This window comes from Phalacrocorax carbo, chromosome 4 (assembly GCF_963921805.1).
Source record: "Phalacrocorax carbo chromosome 4, bPhaCar2.1, whole genome shotgun sequence".
Lineage (NCBI taxonomy): Eukaryota > Metazoa > Chordata > Aves > Suliformes > Phalacrocoracidae > Phalacrocorax > Phalacrocorax carbo.
In genome coordinates, this window is record NC_087516.1 from 512364 (window position 1) to 534305 (window position 21942).

At 68.2% G+C, this 21942-nt stretch overlaps 3 protein-coding genes across 6 annotated transcripts; 1 reads left to right on the forward strand and 2 right to left on the reverse strand.

Moving 5' to 3' along the window:
* Nucleotides 1-2961: 2961 nt before the first annotated feature.
* Nucleotides 2962-7990, reverse strand: LOC135312996 (RING finger protein 145-like). Of its 2 annotated transcripts, none has more exons than XM_064448767.1 (10): nt 7539-7990; nt 6507-6615; nt 6341-6432; nt 5785-6020; nt 5450-5625; nt 5168-5308; nt 4751-4843; nt 4305-4452; nt 3764-4120; nt 2962-3655 (listed from the first exon to the last, which is right to left on the reverse strand). In XM_064448767.1, the coding sequence occupies exons 1-10, from the start codon at nt 7705-7707 to the stop codon at nt 3134-3136; spliced, it is 2043 nt and encodes a 680-aa protein (XP_064304837.1). In that variant the 5' UTR covers nt 7708-7990; the 3' UTR covers nt 2962-3133. The 2 variants fall into 2 exon arrangements, with proteins under 2 accessions (XP_064304837.1, XP_064304838.1); XM_064448768.1 differs by having other exon boundaries at nt 4751-4933; nt 7539-7981.
* A 5513-nt stretch (nt 7991-13503) lies between these two features.
* Nucleotides 13504-17785, forward strand: CD207 (CD207 molecule). 3 transcript variants are annotated; one of them, XM_064450794.1, is made up of 7 exons: nt 13507-13689; nt 13812-13928; nt 14026-14100; nt 15375-15421; nt 15511-15663; nt 17233-17345; nt 17422-17785. In XM_064450794.1, the coding sequence occupies exons 1-7, from the start codon at nt 13623-13625 to the stop codon at nt 17576-17578; spliced, it is 729 nt and encodes a 242-aa protein (XP_064306864.1). In that variant the 5' UTR covers nt 13507-13622; the 3' UTR covers nt 17579-17785. The 3 variants fall into 3 exon arrangements, with proteins under 3 accessions (XP_064306863.1, XP_064306864.1, XP_064306865.1); XM_064450795.1 differs by having other exon boundaries at nt 13508-13689; nt 15365-15421; XM_064450793.1 differs by having other exon boundaries at nt 13504-13689; nt 15365-15663.
* A 2037-nt stretch (nt 17786-19822) lies between these two features.
* Nucleotides 19823-21725, reverse strand: AP5S1 (adaptor related protein complex 5 subunit sigma 1). The gene is made up of 2 exons (XM_064448772.1): nt 21090-21725; nt 19823-20389 (listed from the first exon to the last, which is right to left on the reverse strand). The coding sequence occupies exons 1-2, from the start codon at nt 21290-21292 to the stop codon at nt 19963-19965; spliced, it is 630 nt and encodes a 209-aa protein (XP_064304842.1). The 5' UTR covers nt 21293-21725; the 3' UTR covers nt 19823-19962.
* Between the last annotated feature and the right edge of the window lie 217 nt (nt 21726-21942).

A 21942-nucleotide genomic window follows, 5' to 3' on the forward strand; every position in this document is an offset into this window, starting at 1 on the left:
ACTGACCCTCTCTAGGACACAGCCATTGGGGTCTCAGCCCCCCATGTCACCACACCCACAGCAGCCCTACGGTGAAGGGGGTCCCCATCCCCACCCTGCCGGGCAGGGTATGGGCGAGGTACAGGCAGGGTATGGGCCCGGGGGGTGCCAGCCCTGCACAGCTGCCTGCAGTCCCTGCCACACTGCTGGGATGGGGGCCAGCGGGGCAGCAGGCAGCACCCAAGGGGGCAGGGACCCCCGGGGCAGCATGGGGACACGTGTCCCAGCCCCTCCAGGAGCATCCCCAGGGGGGCAGGCCAGGAGCCCCAAGGGGTGCACGGTGCCCAGGGGACCCTCGTCCACAGGGAAGGGCCCCAAAGGAGGCTGAGGAGTCGGGGCTTGGCTTGATCCTCTGCTGGGGAGCCAGCACTGCCAGCCCAGGGGAGGCGAGGGGGGTCCCAGGGGAGCAGAGGCCTCCAGCAGCCAAAGGGGCCGGGAATTCCAAGCCATGGCTGGCTTCGGGCCTCCCTTGCTGCATGAGGGGATGCCGGCCCTGCGGCGGGAGCGGCGGGTTGGTGTCTGTGCCCGGGCAGGGGGGCTGTGGGCAGAGCTGGCAAGGGTGGCACACAGGGACACCCCACCCCGGCAGCCCCTCGCGTCTCTCACACACTGCCCTCTCGCTCACACGCCGTGTGGGGGCTCTGCAGCCTGGCCCCCGACGCAGCTCCCCGCTGCGCCCTTCTCCCTCTGGCCACCCAGCGCCAGGGCGGCCGCAGCACCTGCGTGGGGCTCTGCAGACAGACCCCCCCAGCACCCTGCGCTGTCACCTGGAGCCTCCCGAGGGCTGGTGGGGCCATGATGGCTCCTGCAGAAACCAGGCATCCATTTATGCACGCACCCACCCAGCCCAGCATCCAACTGTCCATACACCCACCCGGCCCAGTGTCCATCCGTCCATGCCCCATCCATCCCAGCATCTATCCGCACGCATCCTCGTCCATCCCAGCATCCATCCCCATCCATCCCAGCATCCATCCGCACGCATCCTCGTCCATCCCAGCATCCATCCCCATCCATCCCAGCATCCATCCCAGCATCCATCCCAGCATCCATCCGCACGCATCCTCGTCCATCCCAGCATCCATCCGCATGCATCCTCGACCATCCCACCATCCATCCTCGTCCATCCCAGCATCCATCCCAGCATCCATCCGCATGCATCCTCGACCATCCCACCATCCATCCTCGTCCATCCCAGCATCCATCCCAGCATCCATCCGCATGCATCCTCGTCCATCCCAGCATCCATCCCCACCCATCCCAGCACCCATCCCCACCCATCCCAGCATCCATCCCCGTCCATCCCAGCATCCATCCCCATCCATCCGCATGCATCCTCGTCCATCCCAGCATCCATCCCCACCCATCCCAGCATCCATCCGTACACATCCTCGTCCCTCGTCCATCCCAGCATCCATCCATGCCCCCATCCTGCCCAGATACCCCAGGGACGGGCACCACGGAAGGGACCCCCACTCCCACTGTGGGTGGACTGGGCGGGGGGCAGCGGGGGACCTGCTCCCTGCCCCCCCCACCTCCCATTTCCAGGCAGCGCCGAGCTGAGCCGCCCCGGGGGACGCGGGTCCCTCCGCCGGGACCGGCCCCGTGGGGAGCCGCGCTCCCCGCCGCAGCTCCGGTAATGGGCCCTAATGGAGACAGCGCTGCCGAGCACCCGGGGGGGGCGGGAGTGCTGCGGGGGCTGCCCCACTCGTGGCTGGGGGTGAGGGGGGATGCTTGGGGGCCCCTCACGGCGGCCACCCCACATCAAACCCCTGCGGGGCCAAGCAGTGGGGTGGGGGCTGCTGCACTCACCGCCCAGGAGCACCCCAGGGACCCCAATGACCCCCCCCACCCGCCTGCTGCAGGAGGGGGCCAGGACCCAGGGCAGCCGGGCTCCAGGGGGCACATGGGGTGGTGGGGGGCCTGGTGGATGGAGGAGGGGGCACAGGGGGGTCCCACACCCACTCAGCTCCCTCCAGATGGGTTTTATGGATGGGTTTCTCCCTCCCTCTGGCTAATGGGCTGTGCGGCCCAAGGGAGCTGCCGGCGTTAGGGTAAGTGCAGGGTGGGGCTGAGCTGGAAGCGGGGAGCCCATTTACCGCCTCCCCAGGGACCCCCCGCCCTGGGACCCCCCCTTCCCCTGCAGGCAGCACCGGTGCTGCTGGGAGGGCTGGGTCTCCCCCACAGCAGGGAGATGGGGACCCCTGTGCAGCTGGGAACCTGCCCCCAAGCTCCCCATCCTGGGGGCCCAGGGCTGAGCAGGGAGAGGATGGGGACCCCGGGCAGGGCTGGGCCCCCTCCCCAGTCTTGCCTGGGCTGGAGGGAGGCCCCCAGTCCCATCCTGGCATGGGCAAAGGGATGAGAACAGGGAAAGAGATTTGGCAGCAGAGCTGGGAAAGGCAATCCACACCAAGCCCATGCCATCCTGTGCCAGACCCACACCAAGCTCCTGCCAGACCCACACCAAACCCATGCCAGACCCATGCCAAATCCATGCCATCCTGTGCCAGACCCACAAGACCCACACCAAACCCCTGCCAGTCCCATGCCATCCTGCACCACACCCACACCAACTCCTGCCGGACCCACACCAAGCCCACACCATCCCACACCAGACCCATGCCACCCCACCCCAAACCCATGCCACACCAGATCCATGCTGAGTGCAGGCCCTCCCCCCACCACGACCACCCCAAAACCCCCCCCAAGCCCCCCACCACCCACGCCAAGCCACCCAGCACATGCCACCCATGCCATCTAGTGGGGTAAGGCCAGAAGGCAGCCGGGCACCCACCGAGCACCCATCAGGTGCCCACCCTTCCCACGCCCGTGGCAGAGCCTTGTCCCCCTCCAGGGACGTGTCCTGCATGGGGCACCGTCCTGGCACACGGGGCACCGTCCTGGCACGGGGCAGGCAAGATGTGCAGCCCCGGCCCTCGGGCGCAGCCGCTTCAGCTCCGGCTTTATTGCAAAAAGGAGTCCGAGGGGATGCGGGCACTCGGGGACGCTGGTGCCATGCGGGGTCGCGGCCCCGCTCGCTGCTGGCACGGCACCCGCAGAGGGACCCCGGCAGCAGGGGCGGCAGTCCGCGCTGCTAGGAGGGGTGGGGGCTGCTGTGGGAGTCCCCGCTGTCCCCCGTGCCCAGCTCCGGGCTGGCAAAGGGGTCCGGGCTGGCAGGCGAGGGGGATGGATGCTGTGTGTCCTGGACACCGGGGTGAGGGTCCCCGTGGGGGTGCGGGACAGCACCCACTTCTTGTTCCTGGGGGGCAGAGGCGTGGGGCTGAGCGGGGTGGTGGGGGCCGAGCTCCCCAGCCCCATCGTCCGCGGAAGCCCCGCTGCCCCCTGGGCCTGGGCCCACGCCGTCCCCGCCAGGCAGCCGATCCTCCCGGGGCCGAGCCGGGGTTGGGCTCACGGTGGCTCCTCCGTCCTCCGGCACCTCGTCCCCGCCGGCCGGCGCTGGCCGAGCCACCCTCCCGATGCCGGGATCCTCCTCGGTGGCCGCCGGCGTGACCTGCTGGTGGCACATGGGGCACGTGTCCTGCACGTAGAGCCACTTGCGGAGGCAGGCGGCGTGGAAGAAGTGACTGCAGGCGGTGACGACGGCCACCTGCATGTCCTGCGGGCAGGGAGAGGACATCACCCGCTGGGCCCGGGTCCCCCGGGGCTGCCCAGAGCGGGGTCCCCCGGTGCTGCAGGGGTGCCGGCGAGGGGGAGGGGGGCTGACCTGGAAGCAGATGGCGCAGACATCGTTGTGGTCCCGCAGCTGCCCGCCCGTAGCCCGGGGCAGGGAGTTGATCTTCTTGGCAGCCTCGCGGCGCAGCAGAAAGCTCCTCCAGCCCGACTGAGCGCGCAGCCAGACGTTGAAGTAGGAGTGGATGATGATGACGGAGGCGCCCATCCAGCTCCACTCCCCGAAGAGGGACTCCCAGGTGCCGTAGCCCACCACGCAGACGGCCACCAGGAACTCCAGCACCCGGCTCACCGCGTTTACGCAGTAGATGATCTCGTCCATCCGCTCCAGCGGCGTGTCCTGGAGCAGCTCCACCATGAAGAGGGTGTAGATGAAGAGAGTGCCCATCACCTGGCGAGCGGTGGGACGGCGCCTTGTTGAGGGTGGCCGGATGGCAGATCGCACACCCCCACCCAGTGTCCCCAGTGGGGGCTGGGTGAGGGTGACTGGGGCAGGGTCGTGGGCGTGGGACGGGCACGGATGCCCAACCTGGGGGTCCCAGCGAGACTCCCAGGGGGAGCGGGAGCTGCCATACCTGCAGAGAGGTGAGCATGCAGCTGGAGACCAGGATCAGCAGCCAGAAATCCAGGTGGAAGAAGTGGGCGATCTTGTAGGCCATGAAGCAAGGGAAAACCAGCAAGAAGAGGCACATGCTGATGCCACGGAAATGCTTCCAGGGGCTCCTAGGGGAGGCACAGCTCAGCGGGGCCGTGCCCACCCCGGGAGCAGCACCCACCCCGCCCCCAGGATGGCTCTAGCCCCCTCCGCTGGCACCAATCCTGCCCAAAAACAGACAGCGAGGACCCGAGGCAGAGGGAGCACGTGGAGGCCATGGGGGACCCAGCCTGGCTCTTCCCCAACATGGCGGGGAGAGGCGGACCCCTGCCACTCCTCCCCGCTGCCCCCCAGCACGCAGCCCCCTGGGGCAGCGCTGCTCCCGGGGGGGGTCAGGCCCTGCTGCTCTTCCGTCCCCCCCGGTACCTGTTGCGGGAGGCCCCCAACGCCAGCACGATGGGATCAGCTATCTCGATCATAGACTGCAGCGTGGAGGTCACCACGATGAAGAGGATGATGCTGAGGAGGAAGGTCCGCTGGAGGATCTGCAGGTCGAGCAGCCCCGTCTGCAGCGCCAGCAGCAGCAGCGTCACACCCTCCGTCACCCCCCTGCCAGGAGCGTGGGGCGTGAGGCCGGCAGCCGCAAGCACGTGCCACGTGGCACCGCGTGTGCCGTGCCCTGGCCACCCCTCGGGGACGCGCCCCGGTCCCTCGAGACACCCCAGTCCTCCCCACCCTGTGCCGGGCTCCTGCGCGCAAAGAGGGCAGGGAGGAGGGATGCCTGCCCGTGCCCCCGGCCAGCCCGTGCCCCCCGCCAGCCCGTGCCCCCCGCCACCGGCTCACCTGTGCATGACGTTGCCGTTCTGGAAGGCGCCGAAGCCCAGCAGGTAAAACTTGCAGAGGTTGAGGATGCCCAAGGCGAGGTAGGAGACGGTGAAGGTGAGGCCGATGAGGGAGTACGGCGTGCTGCAGCACTCGGCCGCGCTGCAACGGAGCCCGGGGTGAGCACGGGTGCTGGCAGGGGCCAGGCAGCACAAGCTGGACCCCCAACCCCTCCTCATCCTCCTCCCGCAGCTGTGCGGGAGGAAGGCCGAGGTCCCCCAGCTCCTGCCTCCCCAGTCCTACCTGCTGAGGAGGAGGAAGAGGAGGCCCTGCTGGGCCAGGGGGCTGCTGGAGGAGGTGAGTAAGGAGGAGAGGCGGAGGGAGAAGAGCACCAGCCAGAAGACGAGGAAGAGGAGCGGGATGGCCAGCTGGCTCCAGAGGGACATCCCCAGCGCCACCAGCCGGTACACCTCCAGTGCCTGCGGGGACGGGACGCTCAGCGGGGCCTGCCCCCATCCCACCCCACGCGGGAGGGGCAAGGAGGGTGCGGGGCGCCCAGCCGTTTGAGGGGACAGCCCTGCTGCCAACCCTGCATCAAGCTGGGAACCCCCATCCCGCAGCCCCCCCATCCCGCTCACCTGCGTGACCTCCCGGCAGGCAGCGGCGGCCAGCTGGAAGGGGACGAGGACGTGGGAGCCGAGGACGTAGAGGACCTCCAGGGCGGTGAGGATGGCAGCGAACGTGTTGAGGACGGGCAGGGCGTGGAGGGGGAGGCCGCAGAGGCGAGCCAGCACCGGCAGCAGCGGGGCACCGAACAGCCACGGCCGCCGGCTCCTCATCAGGAGGGAGCAGAGGGTGCAGAGGCAGAGCTGTCCTGCGGAGGGGATGGGGATGCCTGGGCACGCGGGAGGGCGCGGGACACCCATGGGGACCCCTCCCTGGCTCCCCTGGCACAGCCACGTCGTGCCGGCACCCCAGCACCGACTGCAGGAGAGGGGGCTCAGGGCTCGCCTCCATCCCCCCCTGCTCGACGCTGAGCAGTGGGGATGATCCGGCTCACCCGTGCCATCGTCACCCAGCACACCACCCCACGGGTGACGGCTCCCGCAGGCGGATCAGCACACGAGCCCCTCGCCCTGCGCCGCGCCACCCCCGTCTCTTGGCGGGGGACAGCTCGGGGGGGTCCCGGCTCACCTGCGAGGGCGGTGGCGAAGCGGCCGAGCGCTGCGGGGTCGCTGTACACGGCGCCCTGGAAGCCGTACTCCAGCTCACGGTACACGTAGTCCCTGCAGAGAGAGAGGTTCAGCCCCCAGCCCCCCCGCCTCGCCCTGGCACGGCCCCCCCGGCCCCCCAGGCTCACCTGGCCGCCGCGTGCCCGGTGCCGAGCAGCAGCGCGGTGAGGAGGTGGAGGTAGAGCTTCACCAGGGACCGCACCGGCAGCATCACCATCACCACGCACAGCAGGTGGCCTGTGGCGGGGGGGACAGGGAGGTGACGCCCCGCTGAGCCCCCCGCCCAGGTGAGACCCCACCCTGAGCCCAGCCACGCGGCCCCTAACGGTGACTTCCTCCCGGCCCCGGGACCCTGACTTGCCCCCTACCCCTGCCAGGGGACATGCGGTGCCGAGGGGACGACACTGGGGACGCAGCACCCACCAGCCCTGGGGACAGCCCCGCACGAAGCGGGGGGTGGCAGGGGCTGGGACGGCAAGACTCCAAATGCAGCCAGCCCTTGGGGTGGCCCCAGCGTGTCCCAGACATGGCCATCCCTTGGAATGTCCCCTCGGATCCCCAGCATGGCCAGAGCCTGGGTGTCCCCTTGTGTCCCCAACGTGGCCATCCCTTGGGGTGACCCTGTCGTGCCCCCAAGATGGGCAGGCCTTGGGGTGTTCCCTCGTGTCCCCAGCCTGCCTGTCCCCTGGGAGGTCCCCTCATGTCCCCAACCTGCCCATCCCTGGGGATGTACCCTCATGTCCCCAACTTGACCATGCCATGAGGTATCGCATCGTGTCCCCAGCTTGGCTGTCGCTGGGGTGACCCCAACTAGTCCATCCCTTGGGGTGTCCCCTGGGGTGTCCCCTGTGTCCCCAACCTGGCCATCCCTGGGATGTCCCTCCGTGTCCCCAGCCTGTCTGTCCCCTGTGTCCCCAGCATGGCCATCCCTTGGGGTGTCCCCCTGTGTCCCCAGCCTGTCCAGCCCCTGCACGTCCCCTCATATCCCCAACCTGACCATCCCGCTGGTGTCCCCAGCCTGTCTGTCCCCTGGGGTGTCCTCTTGTATCCCCAACGTGGCCATCCCTTGGGTTTCCTGTGTCCCCAACCTGTCCGTCCCTTGGGGTGTCTGTCCCCTGTGTCCCCCGGGCTGCCCCCCCGCGTCCCGCCGCAGCCCTCACCCAGGCAGTAGGCGCCCCGGAGGGCGGGGGGCTGCAGGAGGGGGGGGTCCCCGCGGCGGGGCCGCAGCAGCTCGGCGATGGCCGCCGCGTCCCAGCGGTACAGCAGGTCCAGCAGCGCCAGCCCCGGCACCCGCAGAGCCACGTTGGCCACCGCCTCCAGCCGCGCCATGGCCCGCGCGGCGGGGGGTCCCCGCGTCCCGCAGCGCCACACGGGGGGACCGGGGGGACACCCCGGCGCCGCCGCCGCCGCCGCCTCCCCCGGACCGGCAGGGGGCGCCCGCCCCGCGCCCAAGGAGGGGGCCCCTCTATAGCCCGGCCGCCTCCCCGCCGGGGCCCGGCCGCCTCTCGCCGGGGCCTGGCCGCCGCTCCGCCGGGGCGAGCCCCGCTCCCACGCCCGCTCCCGACGCCGCCGCCGTTCCGGTCCCTCCGCCACTTTCGCTTTCTCCCGCCCCGCCCCTAGCGGAGAGGCCCTGCGCCAGGGCGCTGCGCTGACGCCGCCACCACCATCTTAGGAAAGGGCACGGCGCGCTTTTCCTCCCCTATGCGTTCCGCCATCGTGGATAAGGGCAATACGCGGGCACCTTGGAGAGGGGCGCGGCCTTCTGCAGTGACGTCGATCCCGCCGCCCCGCCCAGTCCCGCGTCAGCCATCTTGGGTGAGGGCAGAGAGTGAGGGCAGGCTCTGGCCGCCATTTTGATAGGGGAATGGGGGGGGCTGCAGGGCGCTGCGGGAGCCCCTGGGGGCGGATGGGAACCTGGGGGGATCCCCTGGGAATATCTGGGGTCCTGGGGTTCAGCTGGGGCTGGGGGAGGGTGGGGTCTGGGAATATCGGGGATCCTGGGGTTCAGCTGCTGTCCTGGGGGGATCTCCATGGAATATCTGGGGTCCTAGGGGTCAGCTGGGGCTGGGGTGACGCCCCGAGAATATCGGGGGTCCTCAGGGTCAGCTGAGGTCCTGGGGGGGATCCCCCGGGAATATCTGAGGTCCTGGTAGTCAGCTGGGGTCCTGGGGGGAGACCCCTGAAACTCCAGACTGCTTTCGCATGGGGGTGCCCCATGGCTGGGTGGTGGTGCAGGCGCGGGGAGGATTGCTGTGGGTGCTTTGAAAGCTCGGGGCTGATCTTTTATTATAAATTTAGGACCCCAAACCCCCTGGGATCCCACGCCAAACCCGCCCCGTTTCCCCCGAGTTTTGCTTTATCTCAGCCTGGGGCGAAGGGAGCCGCTGGGCTCCTCCGTGCGCCGTGCGTGTCCCAGGGGACCTGAGCAAGAAGTCAGACCTCGGAGTTAATAAATCAGCTCAGATAATATTTGCAAGGCGGCTTCCTAAATTACTTCTTCCCCTGCGTATGTGTCTGCAGAGCTCCTCGGGGACAGTCGTCGGGGCCCGCTTGTCTCTGGGAATTGCCTGTCACCCGCGCGGTGACATCCTGAGCGGCGCTAATTGCTCGTTTAATGGAGCTGGCGGCTCTGGAGGAGGGGGACATCTGCTCTGGTTTGACAGGATCCGGCCAAATCCCTCGCTGGAGAGAGGCCAAAGCGAGAGGGGACTGGCAGCTGGCACGGCGCTGGCTGCAAAACGCCGGTGCCAGCGGCGGGGATCCCCCGCCCCGGCTCCAAACCCGCTGCCGGCGGCGTGGCCGGCAGCACTCGAACTCCTCTGAGATGCCACGAGGAGAGGCTGGTGCCAAATTCCCGAGCATCCTTAGTGCCCAGTGGGCACAGGGACCGTCTGCTGGGCGCAGGGGTGGACCCATGGGTACAGGGGTGGTCCGATGGGCACGGGGATGGATGAGTGGGCTTGGGGATGGACTGATGGGCACACAGGGGGTCCAGTGGGCACAGGGGTGGACCCATGGGCACACGGATGGATGGGTGGACACAGGGATGGACCCATGGGCACAGGGACGGACCCATGGGCATGGGGATGGACCCATGGGAATGGGGATGGACCCATGGGAATGGGGATGGATGGGTGGGGCACATGGATGGACCTGTGGTCACAGGGATGGACAGATGGACACACGAAGGATGGGTGGGCACAGGGATGGACCCATGGCCACAGGGGTGGACCCATGGGCATGGGGATGGACAGATGGACACACGAAGGATGGGTGGGCACAGGGATGGACCCATGGGCATGGGGATGGACAGATGGACACACGAAGGATGGGTGGGCACAGGGATGGACCCATGGGCATGGGGATGGACAGATGGACGCACGAAGGATGGGTGGGCACAGGGAGGGACCCATGGGCATGGGGATGGACAGATGGACACACGAAGGATGGGTGGGCACAGGGAGGGACCCATGGGCATGGGGATGGACAGATGGACGCACAAAGGATGGGTGGGCACAGGGAGGGACCCATGGGCACAGGGATGGAATGAAGGGCGTGCAGATGGACCGATGGCACATGGATGGACTGGACCAATGGGCACAGGGACGGACTGCCAGGCACAGGGATGGACTACCAGGCACTCCCAGTGATGCAGCTTTGGGTGGCCTTGTCCTGCAGGCTGGGCTTGGTGCAGGTCCCGCTCCCAGTCCCACTGCCCGCTGCCGTCCTGCAGCACCCCTTTCCCACCACTCCATGTGCTGCCATCTCACCATGGCCTGCCCTCCCCAGTCCCCCAGTGCCTGTTCCCCAGTCGCTCCATCCCACCCATTCCAGGCGGCTGATCTCTGCCTCCCGTCTGCTTCCCGGTGCCCCCACTCGGTGCGCCCCAGGCCAGGGTGGGGGAACTGCTGCCACTCGCCGCCCCCCCACCAGCTCTGGCTCCGGCTCAGGCTCCACAGGGCTCTACCGGCCACCCCCTTCCCGTCCCGCTGCCGGAGAGTGGCTGGGACCCCCGGCTCCAGGAGCCCTGCACTGTGTGATGCCCTGTGCCCCCAGGGAAACCCTCATCCTGGGACCCCATAATCTGGAGAACCCACATCCCAGGACCCCCAACCACGTGATCCCACATCCTGGGATCCTCTTCGCCTGGAACCCCCCACCCCAGGTCCCCAGCACCCTCTGGCCCCCGGTAACCCCAGGGGACCCTCATCCTGGCACCGCTGCACTCCAGGGCCCCCCATCTCCACAGCCAGGCCATCCATGCCGCAGGAGCCCCAGTGTCCCCAGAGGGACCCCCCCACATCGTGGGTCCAGCTGCGGTGGGCTGGACGGGGGGATGTGCCCTGCTCTCGAGGCATTTCCTTGGTGCCTGTGGTCCGCGCACAGACGGGACCCCCTGCGCCGAGCCGCGGTGATGGGGTGCTCACGGGGGGGCAGCCAGCTGGGAAGATGCAGCACCAGGCAGCCCCATCCCAGACCAGGGCACCCCATGGGTCCTTTCCAACTCAGGACACTCTATGACTCACCGCTTGTGCAACCTGCAGATGAGCTGGCTTCCTTCCCCCTCCCCAGTTGTTTCATCTTCCTCCAGCCACTTCTCCAGCATCATCCAGCCTCTTGGTGATGGGTGCTGAGGAACGTCAGCCCTGACTCACCCAGTTTCACAACGCTGCAAACCCTGGCCACATCCTCTCACCCGCCAAGGTCCCGGCAGGTTGAATGGGCGAGAGCCTCCATCCGATGCCGCTCCTGGTTTTGGTGGTGCTGTATCCCTGAAAAACTGTATGAAAATTCTGGTAGGAAACGGAAGATTCAAGGCATTACAGTCCATATCCATGTTACGTAGGAAGGATGGAGTTGAGTTGACAGAAAAGCGAAGTACAGCCCAATAAACTAAGTTTTATTATTATGCCAACCTGTAGAATCATAGAATATGTTGAGTTGGAAGGAACCCATCAGGATCATCAAGCCCAACTCCCTGCTCCTCGCAGGACTCCTAACACCAAACCATATGACTAAGAGCGTTGTCCAGGCCCTCCGTGAGCTCTGACAGACTTGGTGCCGTGACCACTTCCCTGGGGAGCCTGTTCCCACCGACCACCCTCCCAGTGAAGAACCTTCTCCCAACGTCCAGTCTAAGCAGAGAACCCTTATGGACTGGAAGCTCAGCCGAGAAGGGCAGAGTAGAGCTACAGCACCCGTGAGCGCAGATGGATGCTGACAGCGTCTGCAGAATTGCAAGGAAAACCAGAGAGGCTGTGGGTCTCCGCCAGGGCAGAAAATATGGTTGTGGTTAATGGGGCAACTCAGTTAATCCCCAGAGACTTGCAAATGTGAAACCAGGTTTGATGGAGGAATGATGCTGGATGTCTCACGTAGGACCTCGCCCCGCGCCGTGCCCTCAGCCACGGCACGTCGGGAACCGCGGCCGTCTGAGAGTCCTGCTCCGCCGCTCCCGGACAACAAGCCTCGGCACAAACGGGAGGAAACCAGGCAGTGCCGAGGATGGGGTCCCGCTCTGCAGAGCCCCTCACCCACGCTCAGCCCTGCTGCTCCTGTCCCCTCTGGGGCTGGCCGCATAGATGTGGCTCAGGAGACAACCACCAAAACCCACCGCCCCGCCAAAACCAAAAGTCTGAACACGAAAGCAGCCCATTACGCTCACACCTAAAGAGAAGGGCACTTAGGTGGGAAAATGTGTTAAAAAAAAATTAAATGGAGTGGCTAAAAGGGTGGGGGCTTGCTGGCGAGGTGGAGAGCCTGGAGAAGTGCCATGCGCGGGTGCAGGGACCCTTGGCGGTGGCTCCTCGCTGCCCCGGTGCAGCCTCCGGTTCGGTGCCAGCAGCCAGCTCCGAGCCAGCTGGCAACTCAGCTGGAGCTCAGGGGGTGCCAGGGATGGGGACAGCACTGTCACCCCAGCCGGAGGGGTCTGTGCCCTGGGGAGGGAGAGTGGGGAAGAGCAAGGGAGGAGGAGGAGGATGAAGGTCTGCCCACCGCAGGGCTGCTGGCGCAGCGCTGGGGCCGGATCTGTGCCCAAGATACACAGCAGGGACTGGGTGGAAACGCGCCCCCAGGCTCTTTGGCAATTCCTTTATTTGCTGGAAAAACACCATGTCTGCACATTTGAAGCTATTTCTAGCATCTGTGTCAGACACGGGGGTAGTTTGGGCTGAAATGGGGAAAAAAGCCCCAAATCCAGAAGTCATGAAATACCATATGCTGGTGTTTCCGGAGCAGAGTGTGGGCAGCTGGGGGCCCGGGGGGTGTGCGGTGCCGGCACCAACGAGGTCTGTGCCATGGGTGGTGGGGCCGGGTGGTGCCAGGCGTCCCACAGCAGCGCCTGGGGGGCCCCGAGCAGCCCCCACAGTGGGGGTGAGCCCCTCCATGGGCACAGACCCCCCTCTTCGGGGTCCATCACCAGTGGGGAGCTCCAGCCCGCACGGTGCCACCGGGAGGTGCCCGTCGCAGCCCCCCAGCAGGGTCTGGGCACACGCAGCTTCTCCTGGTGCTGGATGGCATCTCCTCAGTCCCAACCCGGCATGGATCCTGCCAGGATCCTGCCTGTGCTGGGCACCCATCCCCATCGCCTCCGCGTGCCGTGCCAGTGGGCAGAACGCTGCCCGTGCACAGTGCCAGTGCAGGAGTGATGATAATAATAACAACGACAATAATAATAACAATAATTATAATTATAACAACAGCCTTCTCATTGATAACAGTGTGTTGCCAGCCCCGTTTAAAGGCTGCCTGCCCCCCTGGCAGATAAGAAGGATGAGGGCTGGGACCCCCGCAGTGCCGGGTATGCCGGGATGGGTGTACCCCCCCCGACGCCGCTCACCACGACTGGGAAGCCGGTTCGCTTCCAAGATGCAGAATTTCCCCCAAAGTTTCTGTGCCTGAGGGTGGGAAACACAAATTGCAACTGCGATGTGTTTTCGGAGAAAAACCACAGGTGCTGAGGCAGGAGCTGGGGCAGGAGCTGGTCATGGGGTGGGGGTCAGGGAGCCCCCAGTCCAAGACGGGGACGCGACCGTGTGTCCCGCACGGGGATTTGTCCCCAGGTAATGACACTGAGGGCGGGGGGACACGAGTGACGCCCTGGCTGGCAGCAGGAACCGGCACCCACAAGCTGCTCCGCGTGCCCGGCCGCCCGGTTCCCTTTCCTGGCACCTTGGGCCACCCCAGCCGGTGCGTGCCGAGGCTCCGGCACGAAGCAGCCCCCCGTGCCAGGCCGGCTGCCGGGGATGGCCGCGGCGAGGCCGGACCTGTACGAGAGCCTGCAGATCCGCTACCCACCCAGCCCCACGCAAGGTAAGCCCTGCCCCGCTGGGGTGCTGCGGGCAGGCGCAGGCAGCCGCGGAGCCCCTTCCTTCCCCAGCGGTGCCGGGATCCCCCCGCGGCGGCTCAGGGCATCGCCGGCTTCTCTCCCACAGCACCGGCACCCAGATCCCCTCCGGCCGCACCCCGCTGGGTGCTGGGCACCGTCCTGGCCGTGGGCACCGGCGTGATCCTGGTGCTGGGGGCCACCCTGGCAGCCCTCATCACCCTGTGTAAGTGCCGCCGGGGGGGTCCCGGTGACGCCTGGCAGGGGCTGGGAGCGGGCAGGAGCCCCGGCGCGGCACTGACACGCTGCCCTGCCCTTCCCAGACGTGCAGGGGCAGGCAGATCTGCGGGCAGCGCAGGCAGAGCTGGCGGCACTCAGCTCCCTTCTGCTGCCTGACGGTCAGTGGGACCCTGGGACTGCCCCCGGTACCCGGGCGCCTGTCCACGGCCCTTGCCCGCAGCCCCTCTCCCCAGCCCCCTTCCCCAGCCCCTCTCTCCAGGCCCCCTGCCCACAGCCCCCTCCCCAGCCCCTCTCCCTAAACTCTCTCCCCAGCCCCTTTCCCCAGCTCCTCTCCCCAGCCCCTTTCCCCAGCTCCTCTCCCCAGCCCCCCTCCCCAGCCCCTGCCCGCAGCCCCCTTCCCAAACCCTCTCCCCAGCCCCCTCCCCAGCTCCTCTCCCCAGCCCCTGCCCGCAGCCCCTTCCCCAGCCCCTCTCCCCAGCCCCTGCCCACAGCCCCCTCCCCAGCCCCTCTCTCCAGCCCCTGCCCACAGCCCCTTCCCCAGCCCCTCTCCCCAGCCCCTGCCCACAGCCCCCTCCCCAGCCCCTCTCTCCAGCCCCTGCCCACAGCCCCTTCCCCAGCCCCTCTCCCCAGCCCCTGCCCACAGCCCCCTCCCCAGCCCCTCTCTCCAGCCCCTGCCCACAGCCCCTTCCCCAGCCCCTCTCTCCAGCCCCTGCCCACAGCCCCTTCCCCAGCCCCTCTCCCCAGCCCCTGCCCACAGCCCCCTCCCCAGCCCCTCTCTCCAGCCCCTGCCCACAGCCCCTTCCCCAGCCCCTCTCCCTAAACTCTCTCCCCAGCCCCCTTCCCCAGCTCCTCTCCCCAGCCCCCCTCCCCAGCCCCTGCCCGCAGCCCCCTTCCCAAACCCTCTCCCCAGCCCCCTCCCCAGCTCCTCTCCCCAGCCCCTGCCCGCAGCCCCTTCCCCAGCCCCTCTCCCCAGCCCCTGCCCACAGCCCCTCTCTCCAGCCCCTTCCCCAGCCCCTCTCCCCAGCCCCCTCCCCAGCCCCTCTCTCTAAACCCTCTCCCCAGCCCCCTTCCCCAGCTCCCTCCCCAGCCCCTCTCCCCAGCCCCTGCCCGCAGCCCCTTCCCCAGCCCCTCTCCCCAGCCCCTGCCCACAGCCCCTTCCCCAGCCCCTCTCCCCAGCCCCTGCCCACAGCCCCTCTCTCCAGCCCCTTCCCCAGCCCCTCTCCCCAGCCCCCTCCCCAGCCCCTCTCTCTAAACCCTCTCCCCAGCCCCCTTCCCCAGCTCCCTCCCCAGCCCCTCTCCCCATCCCCCTCCCCAGCCCCCTCCCCAGCCCCTGCCCGCAGCCCCCGCCCCAGCCCCCTCCCCAGCCCCTGCCCGTAGCGGCAGGCAGGCTGCTGCCGGCTCCTTTCCCTGACCCCTTGGCAGGTGCCCGCAGCCCCAGCGAGACCCCGGCAGCAGCGCAGCAGAGGAAGGAGAAGCTCGGTAACGTCCCTGGCGGGGTGACACCCACGCCGGGGCCCCCCTGGCCCCCCCCAGCCGGGCCCGCGGCCCCACGGCTGCCCTCCCCGCAGGACAGTGGCTGCAGGGGCTGTCCCTGGGCTGGCGGTACCACCAGGGCAAGATCTACTTCTTCTCGAGCGATCGGAAGCCCTGGGGACGCGGCGGAGGCGGCGTGCCGCTCCACGCACGCCCGCCTCACCTCCATCACCAGCCCCGAGGAGCAGGTGGGGCTGCGGGGCTGCAGCGCCCACGGCCGCCACCTCCTGCCTGCCCTGCTGCTGCCTGCTCCCGCGCCCCCTCCTGCCGGCATTGCCCCCTGCCCGGGTCCCCTCCTGCCCGCGCCCACTGCCCGTGTCCCCTCCCGCCCGTGTCCCCTCCTGGCCATGTCCCCTCCTGCCCGTGCACCCCTCCCGCCCGTGTCCCCTCCCGGCCATGTCCCCTCCCGGCCATGTCCCCTCCTGCCCGTGCACCCCTCCCGCCCGTGTCCCCTCCCGTCCATGTCCCCTCCCGGCCATGTCCCCTCCTGCCCTTGCACCCCTCCCGCCCGTGTCCCCTCCCGGCCATGTCCCCTCCTGGCCGTGTCCCCTCCTGCCCGTGCACCCCTCCCGCCCGTGTCCCCTCCCGTCCATGTCCCCTCCCGGCCATGTCCCCTCCTGCCCGTGCACCCCTCCCGCCCGTGTCCCCTCCCGTCCATGTCCCCTCCCGGCCATGTCCCCTCCTGCCCTTGCACCCCTCCCGCCCGTGTCCCCTCCCGCCCGTGTCCCCTCCTGGCCGTGTCCCCTCCTGCCCGTGCACCCCTCCCGCCCGTGTCCCCTCCCGTCCATGTCCCCTCCCGGCCATGTCCCCTCCTGCCCTTGCACCCCTCCCGCCCGTGTCCCCTCCCGGCCATGTCCCCTCCTGGCCATGTCCCCTCCTGCCCGTGCACCCCTCCCGCCCGTGTCCCCTCCCGCCCGTGTCCCCTCCTGGCCATGTCCCCTCCTGGCCATGTCCCCTCCTGCCCGTGCACCCCTCCCGCCCGTGTCCCCTCCTGGCCATGTCCCCTCCTGCCCGTGCACCCCTCCCGCCCGTGTCCCCTCCCGGCCATGTCCCCTCCCGGCCATGTCCCCTCCTGCCCTTGCACCCCTCCCGCCCGTGTCCCCTCCCGGCCATGTCCCCTCCTGCCCTTGCACCCCTCCCGCCCGTGTCCCCTCCCGGCCATGTCCCCTCCTGCCCTTGCACCCCTCCCGCCCGTGTCCCCTCCCGGCCATGTCCCCTCCCGGCCATGTCCCCTCCTGCCCGTGCACCCCTCCCGCCCGTGTCCCCTCCCGCCCGTGTCCCCTCCCGGCCATGTCCCCTCCTGCCCGTGCACCCCTCCCGCCCGTGTCCCCTCCCGTCCATGTCCCCTCCTGCCCGTGCACCCCTCCCGCCCGTGTCCCCTCCCGTCCATGTCCCCTCCCGGCCATGTCCCCTCCTGCCCGTGCACCCCTCCCGCCCGTGTCCCCTCCTGGCCATGTCCCCTCCTGCCCGTGCACCCCTCCCGCCCGTGTCCCCTCCTGGCCATGTCCCCTCCTGCCCGTGCACCCCTCCCGCCCGTGTCCCCTCCCGCCCGTGTCCCCTCCTGCCCGTGTCCCCTCCTGGCCATGTCCCCTCCTGCCCTTGCACCCCTCCTGCCCGTGTCCCCTCCCGCCCGTGTCCCCTCCTGGCCATGTCCCCTCCTGCCCTTGCACCCCTCCCGCCCGTGTCCCCTCCTGCCCGCGCCCCCTGCCCGTGTCCCCTCCCGCCCACGCCCCGCTCCTGCCCGTGCCCCCTCCCAGGACTACCTGGCGCGGGAGGCGAGGGGAGGAACCTACTGGATCGGGCTGGTGGCCACGGGCCCCGGCGGCTCCTGGCGCTGGGTGGACGGGGCTGCCTACTCCCAGGCCCAGAGGTGAGCGGGGACAGGGTGGGGCGGGGGAGACCGGCACCCCCGGCGCCCCCCCGCTGACCCCGCTCTGCCCTGCCAGTTTCTGGGCAGCAGGACAGCCGGACAACACGGACTACGGACAGTTGGGCCGGGAGACCTGTGCCCAGATCCACCCCGTGGGCAACGGCCTGTGGAACGACCATAACTGCAACTTCACCTTCTCCTGGATCTGCAAGAGGGACCTGAGCCCGCCCTGATGCCCCGCCGGCCCCGCTGCCGGCCCACTCGCCCGCCGGATGAGCCCCCCAGGGAGCTCCGCTCCCCCCTGACGCAGGGCAGCTCCCAAGCGAGCATCCCCGCCACGACGCTGCCGCCGGTGGTGCCGTGGACCCCGGTGCCACGCCGGCGCTGCCCTCTGCACCGAGACCCCTTCGCTGGGCCTTGATTAAATCGCTCCCGCTGCACCTCCCTGGCTGCCTCTTGCTCCCCCCGCCAAGGGGGGCTGGTTCTGCTGCACCCCCAGCCCCTCTGCCCTGTCCAACTTGCAGACCTTCGCTGGCATCAACAACGGTGCCACAGCTCTTGTGTCACAGAGGTCCCACGAGCGCCGTGGGAGGGATGGATCCATCCCCTCGCCCTCTGAGTGTGGTGAGAGGGGGTGCCGGCTCCTGCCACCTCCCAGGGTGACACACATGTCCCCCTCGCCCCAAGTAGCATCACGTGGGGACAACCAAACCCCCCATGCTGGGCACACGGCCACGTCCTGCCCTGCTGCTTGTTTATTTAATCCTCCACTCTGGTGACCCCACAGCATCCCAGAGTGGTGGGGGTCGGAAGGGCCCTCTGGAGCTCACCCCGTCCCACCCCTGCGTGAGCAGGCACCCCCAGAGCAGGGGCACAGGGCCACGTCCAGGCGGGGGGTGAATGTCTCCAGGGAAGGGACCCCACAGCCTCTCTGGGCAGCCTGTGCCCCTGCTCTGGCACCCGCACAGGGAAGGGGTTTGTCCTCATGTTCAGGGGGAGCTTCCCGTGTTCCAGCTTGTGCCCGTGGCCCCTTGGCCTGGCGTTGGGCACCGCTGAAAAGAGCCCGGCCCATCCTCCTGACACCCGCCCTTCAGATATTTATAAGCATTGATGAGATCCCCCCTCAGCCTTCTCCTCTCCAGGCTGAACAGACCCAGGTCTCTCAGCCTTTCCTCACAAGGGAGATGCTCCAGTCCCTGACCATCTCCGTAGCTCTCCCCTGGACTCTCTCCAGCAGTTCCCTGCCCTTCTTGAACTGGGGGGCCCAGACCTGGATGCAGCACCCCAGATGTGGTCTCACTGGGGCAGAGCAGAGGGGGAGGAGAACCTCCCTCGCCCTGCTGGCCACGCTCCTTTCCATGCCCCCCAGGGCACCGCTGGCCCCCTTGGCCCCAAGGGCCCGGTGCTGGCTCAGGGTCACCTCGCTGCCCCCCAGCACCCCCAGGGCCTTCTCAGCAGAGCCGTTCTCCAGCAGGTCCCCCCCAGCCTGTGCTGGTGCGGGGGGTTGTTCCTCCCCAGGGGCAGGACCCTGCACGTGCTCGTGTTGAATTCCCTGAGGCTCCCCCGGGCCCAGCTCTCCAGCCTGGCCAGGGCTCGCTGGATGCCAGCACAGCCTCTGGTGTATCAGCCGCCCCTCCCGGCTTGGGATCATCAGGGAACTCGCTGAGGGGACGCTCTGTCCCTTCCCCCAGGTCACTGATGGATATGTTGAACAGGACTGGCCCCAGCACAGACCCCTGGGGAACACCGCTAGTGACAGGCCTCCATCCAGACCCTGCCCCGTTGGTCACGACCCTCTGAGCTCTGCCGTTCAGCCAGTTCTCAGCCCACCTCTCTGTCCTCTCATCTAACCCACACTTCCTAAGCCTGTCTATGAGGGTGTGATGGAAGACAGGGTCAAAAGCCTTGCTGAAGTTGAGGTAAGCAACACCCACGACCCTCCCTTCATCGACCCAGCCAGTCACACCATCACAGAAGGCTATTGGGTTGGTCAAGCCTGGTGTCCCCTTGGTGAATCCATGTTGATACTTCTGATAACCTCCTTGTCCTCTGCATGCCTGGAGATGACCTCCAGGATGAACTGCTCCATCACCCTTCCAGGGATGGAGGTGAGGCTGACCGGCCTAGAGCTTCCCGTCCCACAGCGAGGGGATGTGCACTGCCCCTGGCTGCTGCTCCCCCACCGGGGAAACCCTGACCCGGGGTCCCTCACGCGGAGGGCACAGAGGCACCCAGCGCCCACCCTTCCTTTGGGCTGGCGGATTTGTCAAACCCCGTCGGGGGGAGAACCAAACCACCTCTTTTCTTAAAAGTCTGTTTACAGCCCCGCGAAGCCATCGCCCGCTGTCCCGCGCACGAAGAGGTGCAGGAACACGGCGCTATCCCAGCTCCGGGCGGATTTTTATGGGGACGGCTATTAGCACTCGCCAACCCTCCCGTGATGGCATCCAGGGGGGATAAATGGGTTAAAAACCTGCTTTTTGCTGGCTCATTGCTCTTTATTCTTGAGCCACTTTTCCTGTCCATCCTGTTGGGGCTTGGCGACCATTCTGGCTCCTTCCCTTCTCTCTCCCCGCCGAAATATCGCGGGGTGCCGGGCAGGGATGGCGGCTTTAGCTCAGCGGGATGTTTTGATGCCCATCTCCCGGTCCATCGCCTGGAGGAAACGTTCGTTGAGGAAAAGCATCTGGCCGTGGGGCAGGAGCCGATCGAGGAGGACGTCGGCGGCGTCGGGTCGGAGCAGGACGTTGGCACCGGGGCTGAGGAGGCGCAGGGAGGCGAGCAGGCGCGGGGCCAAGCGGCGCAGCGTGATTTCGGCCAACGATAGATTCTCTTGGGGGTCACAAACCAAGGCGAAAGCGAGGGCCGACACCGATAACCAAACTACCGTCACCCTTTCGGGGAAGGGGTCCCCGGGGGGCAGCTGGAAAAGACCCCCCGGGGCATCTTGTAGCGACAGGGGCTCATCGGGGAGCTGGGGGAGCTGGGGGGCGGAGGGGCGCCCCGAGGAGGACTGAAGCAGCCGGCACTGTGAAGCCACTTGCCTGGGAGAAAAGGGGGGACCCTTGTGTTAAGACACCCCCCCCCAATTCAGTGACAGGGTGAACCCCTCTGTTGGGGGGATGGGGCTCAGCAGGATCCCCAGGGCCATGGAACCATGGCCCTGGGGATCCTGCTGAGCCCCATCCCCACAGAAAGGGGCTGTCACAGTTTTGGGGCACCCACTGAGCCCAGGACCCCCCAGGAAGGGGGAATCCCATGGAAAGAGGGGTGTCACCACCCTAGGGGTCCCACAAAGCCCAGGAGCCCCCCCTAAAGAGATGGCATGATGGCCCTAAGGGTCCCAGTGAGCCCACCCTCCCCTGAAGAGGGGGCGTCACAGTGCTGGGGGGCCCAATGAGCCCACGCGCCCCCGCAAGGAGAGGGTATCATGGCCCTGAGAGTCCTGATGAGTCCCCTCCTCCCCAAAGAGGGGGTGCCATGGCACTGGGGGTCCCAATGAACCCCCTCCTCCTCAAAGAGGGGGTGTCATGGTGCTCAGGGTCCCAATGAGCCCTCCCCAAAGAGGGGTGTCATGGCCCTGGGGGTCTCAGTGAGTCCCCCCACCCCAAAGAGGGGGTGTAGCGGCCCCGGGGTCCCCGATGACCCTGGGACTGATGGAGAGGCGGGGGGTCCCCCCAAGCCCAGCACCCCCGAAAGGGGGGGGTCCCGGGAGGGCGGTCACCGCTCGGGGGTTCTGCATACCTGCCCACGGCCAAGAGCTGCTCCTTGCGGCGGAGGCGCTGCCGAGGGGGTCCCTCGGGGACCGGGGAGTTCCCGGGGGGGTCCCCAAAAAAGCGGGTGTAGAGGGGGCGGCACGGGGTGTGGCCAAGAGAGGCGTGGCCCGGGGAGGCGTGGCCAACCGGGGTGGGCGGGTCCAGAGCAAGCAGCACGAACGCCCGCACCATGGCAACGCCGGCGCGACCCCGGCCCGCCGCGCGTCGCCGTGACGTCAGCTCACCCCCCTTCGCCCCTGGCTACCATTGGTTAAACTGGTGTCGGCGGGCAGCTGCTGGGATTGGCGGAGGACGCAGGGAGGGCGGGGATCGGGCGATGAGGGAAGGGAAAGGGCGGAGGCGATTGGTGGGCGAGAAGAGGTGGGCGGGAAATTGGGAGACCGCCCGCTGCACGTGACGGTGCCGGGTGGTGATTGGGGCAAGGCGACGCGGGCGACATGCTGATTGGGGGATTAGGGGTTGGTGGGCGGGGCAGGAGTAGGAAGTACGGTCGGAGGCGGTGGCAGGGCCGGGAGAGAACATACCGGGGGGACGGGGACAGGGACAACAACGACAGGGCCTGGGGTGGGTGAGAGGGACAGGACACAGGGCTTGGGGGACGGGACACAGACACAGGACAAGGCTTGGGGGGAAACGGGGCCTGGGGGACAACACGGCAGGGCTTGGGGACACAGACACACAGGACCTGGGCAGGACAGGATAACCGGGGTGGGGGTGTGTGACATGGCCTGGGGGACAACATGGTGTGTGGGTAGGGAACAGGATGACTCGGGGGGGAGAGGGGGGGAGTGACATGGCCTGGGGGATGGGACAGACAGGAT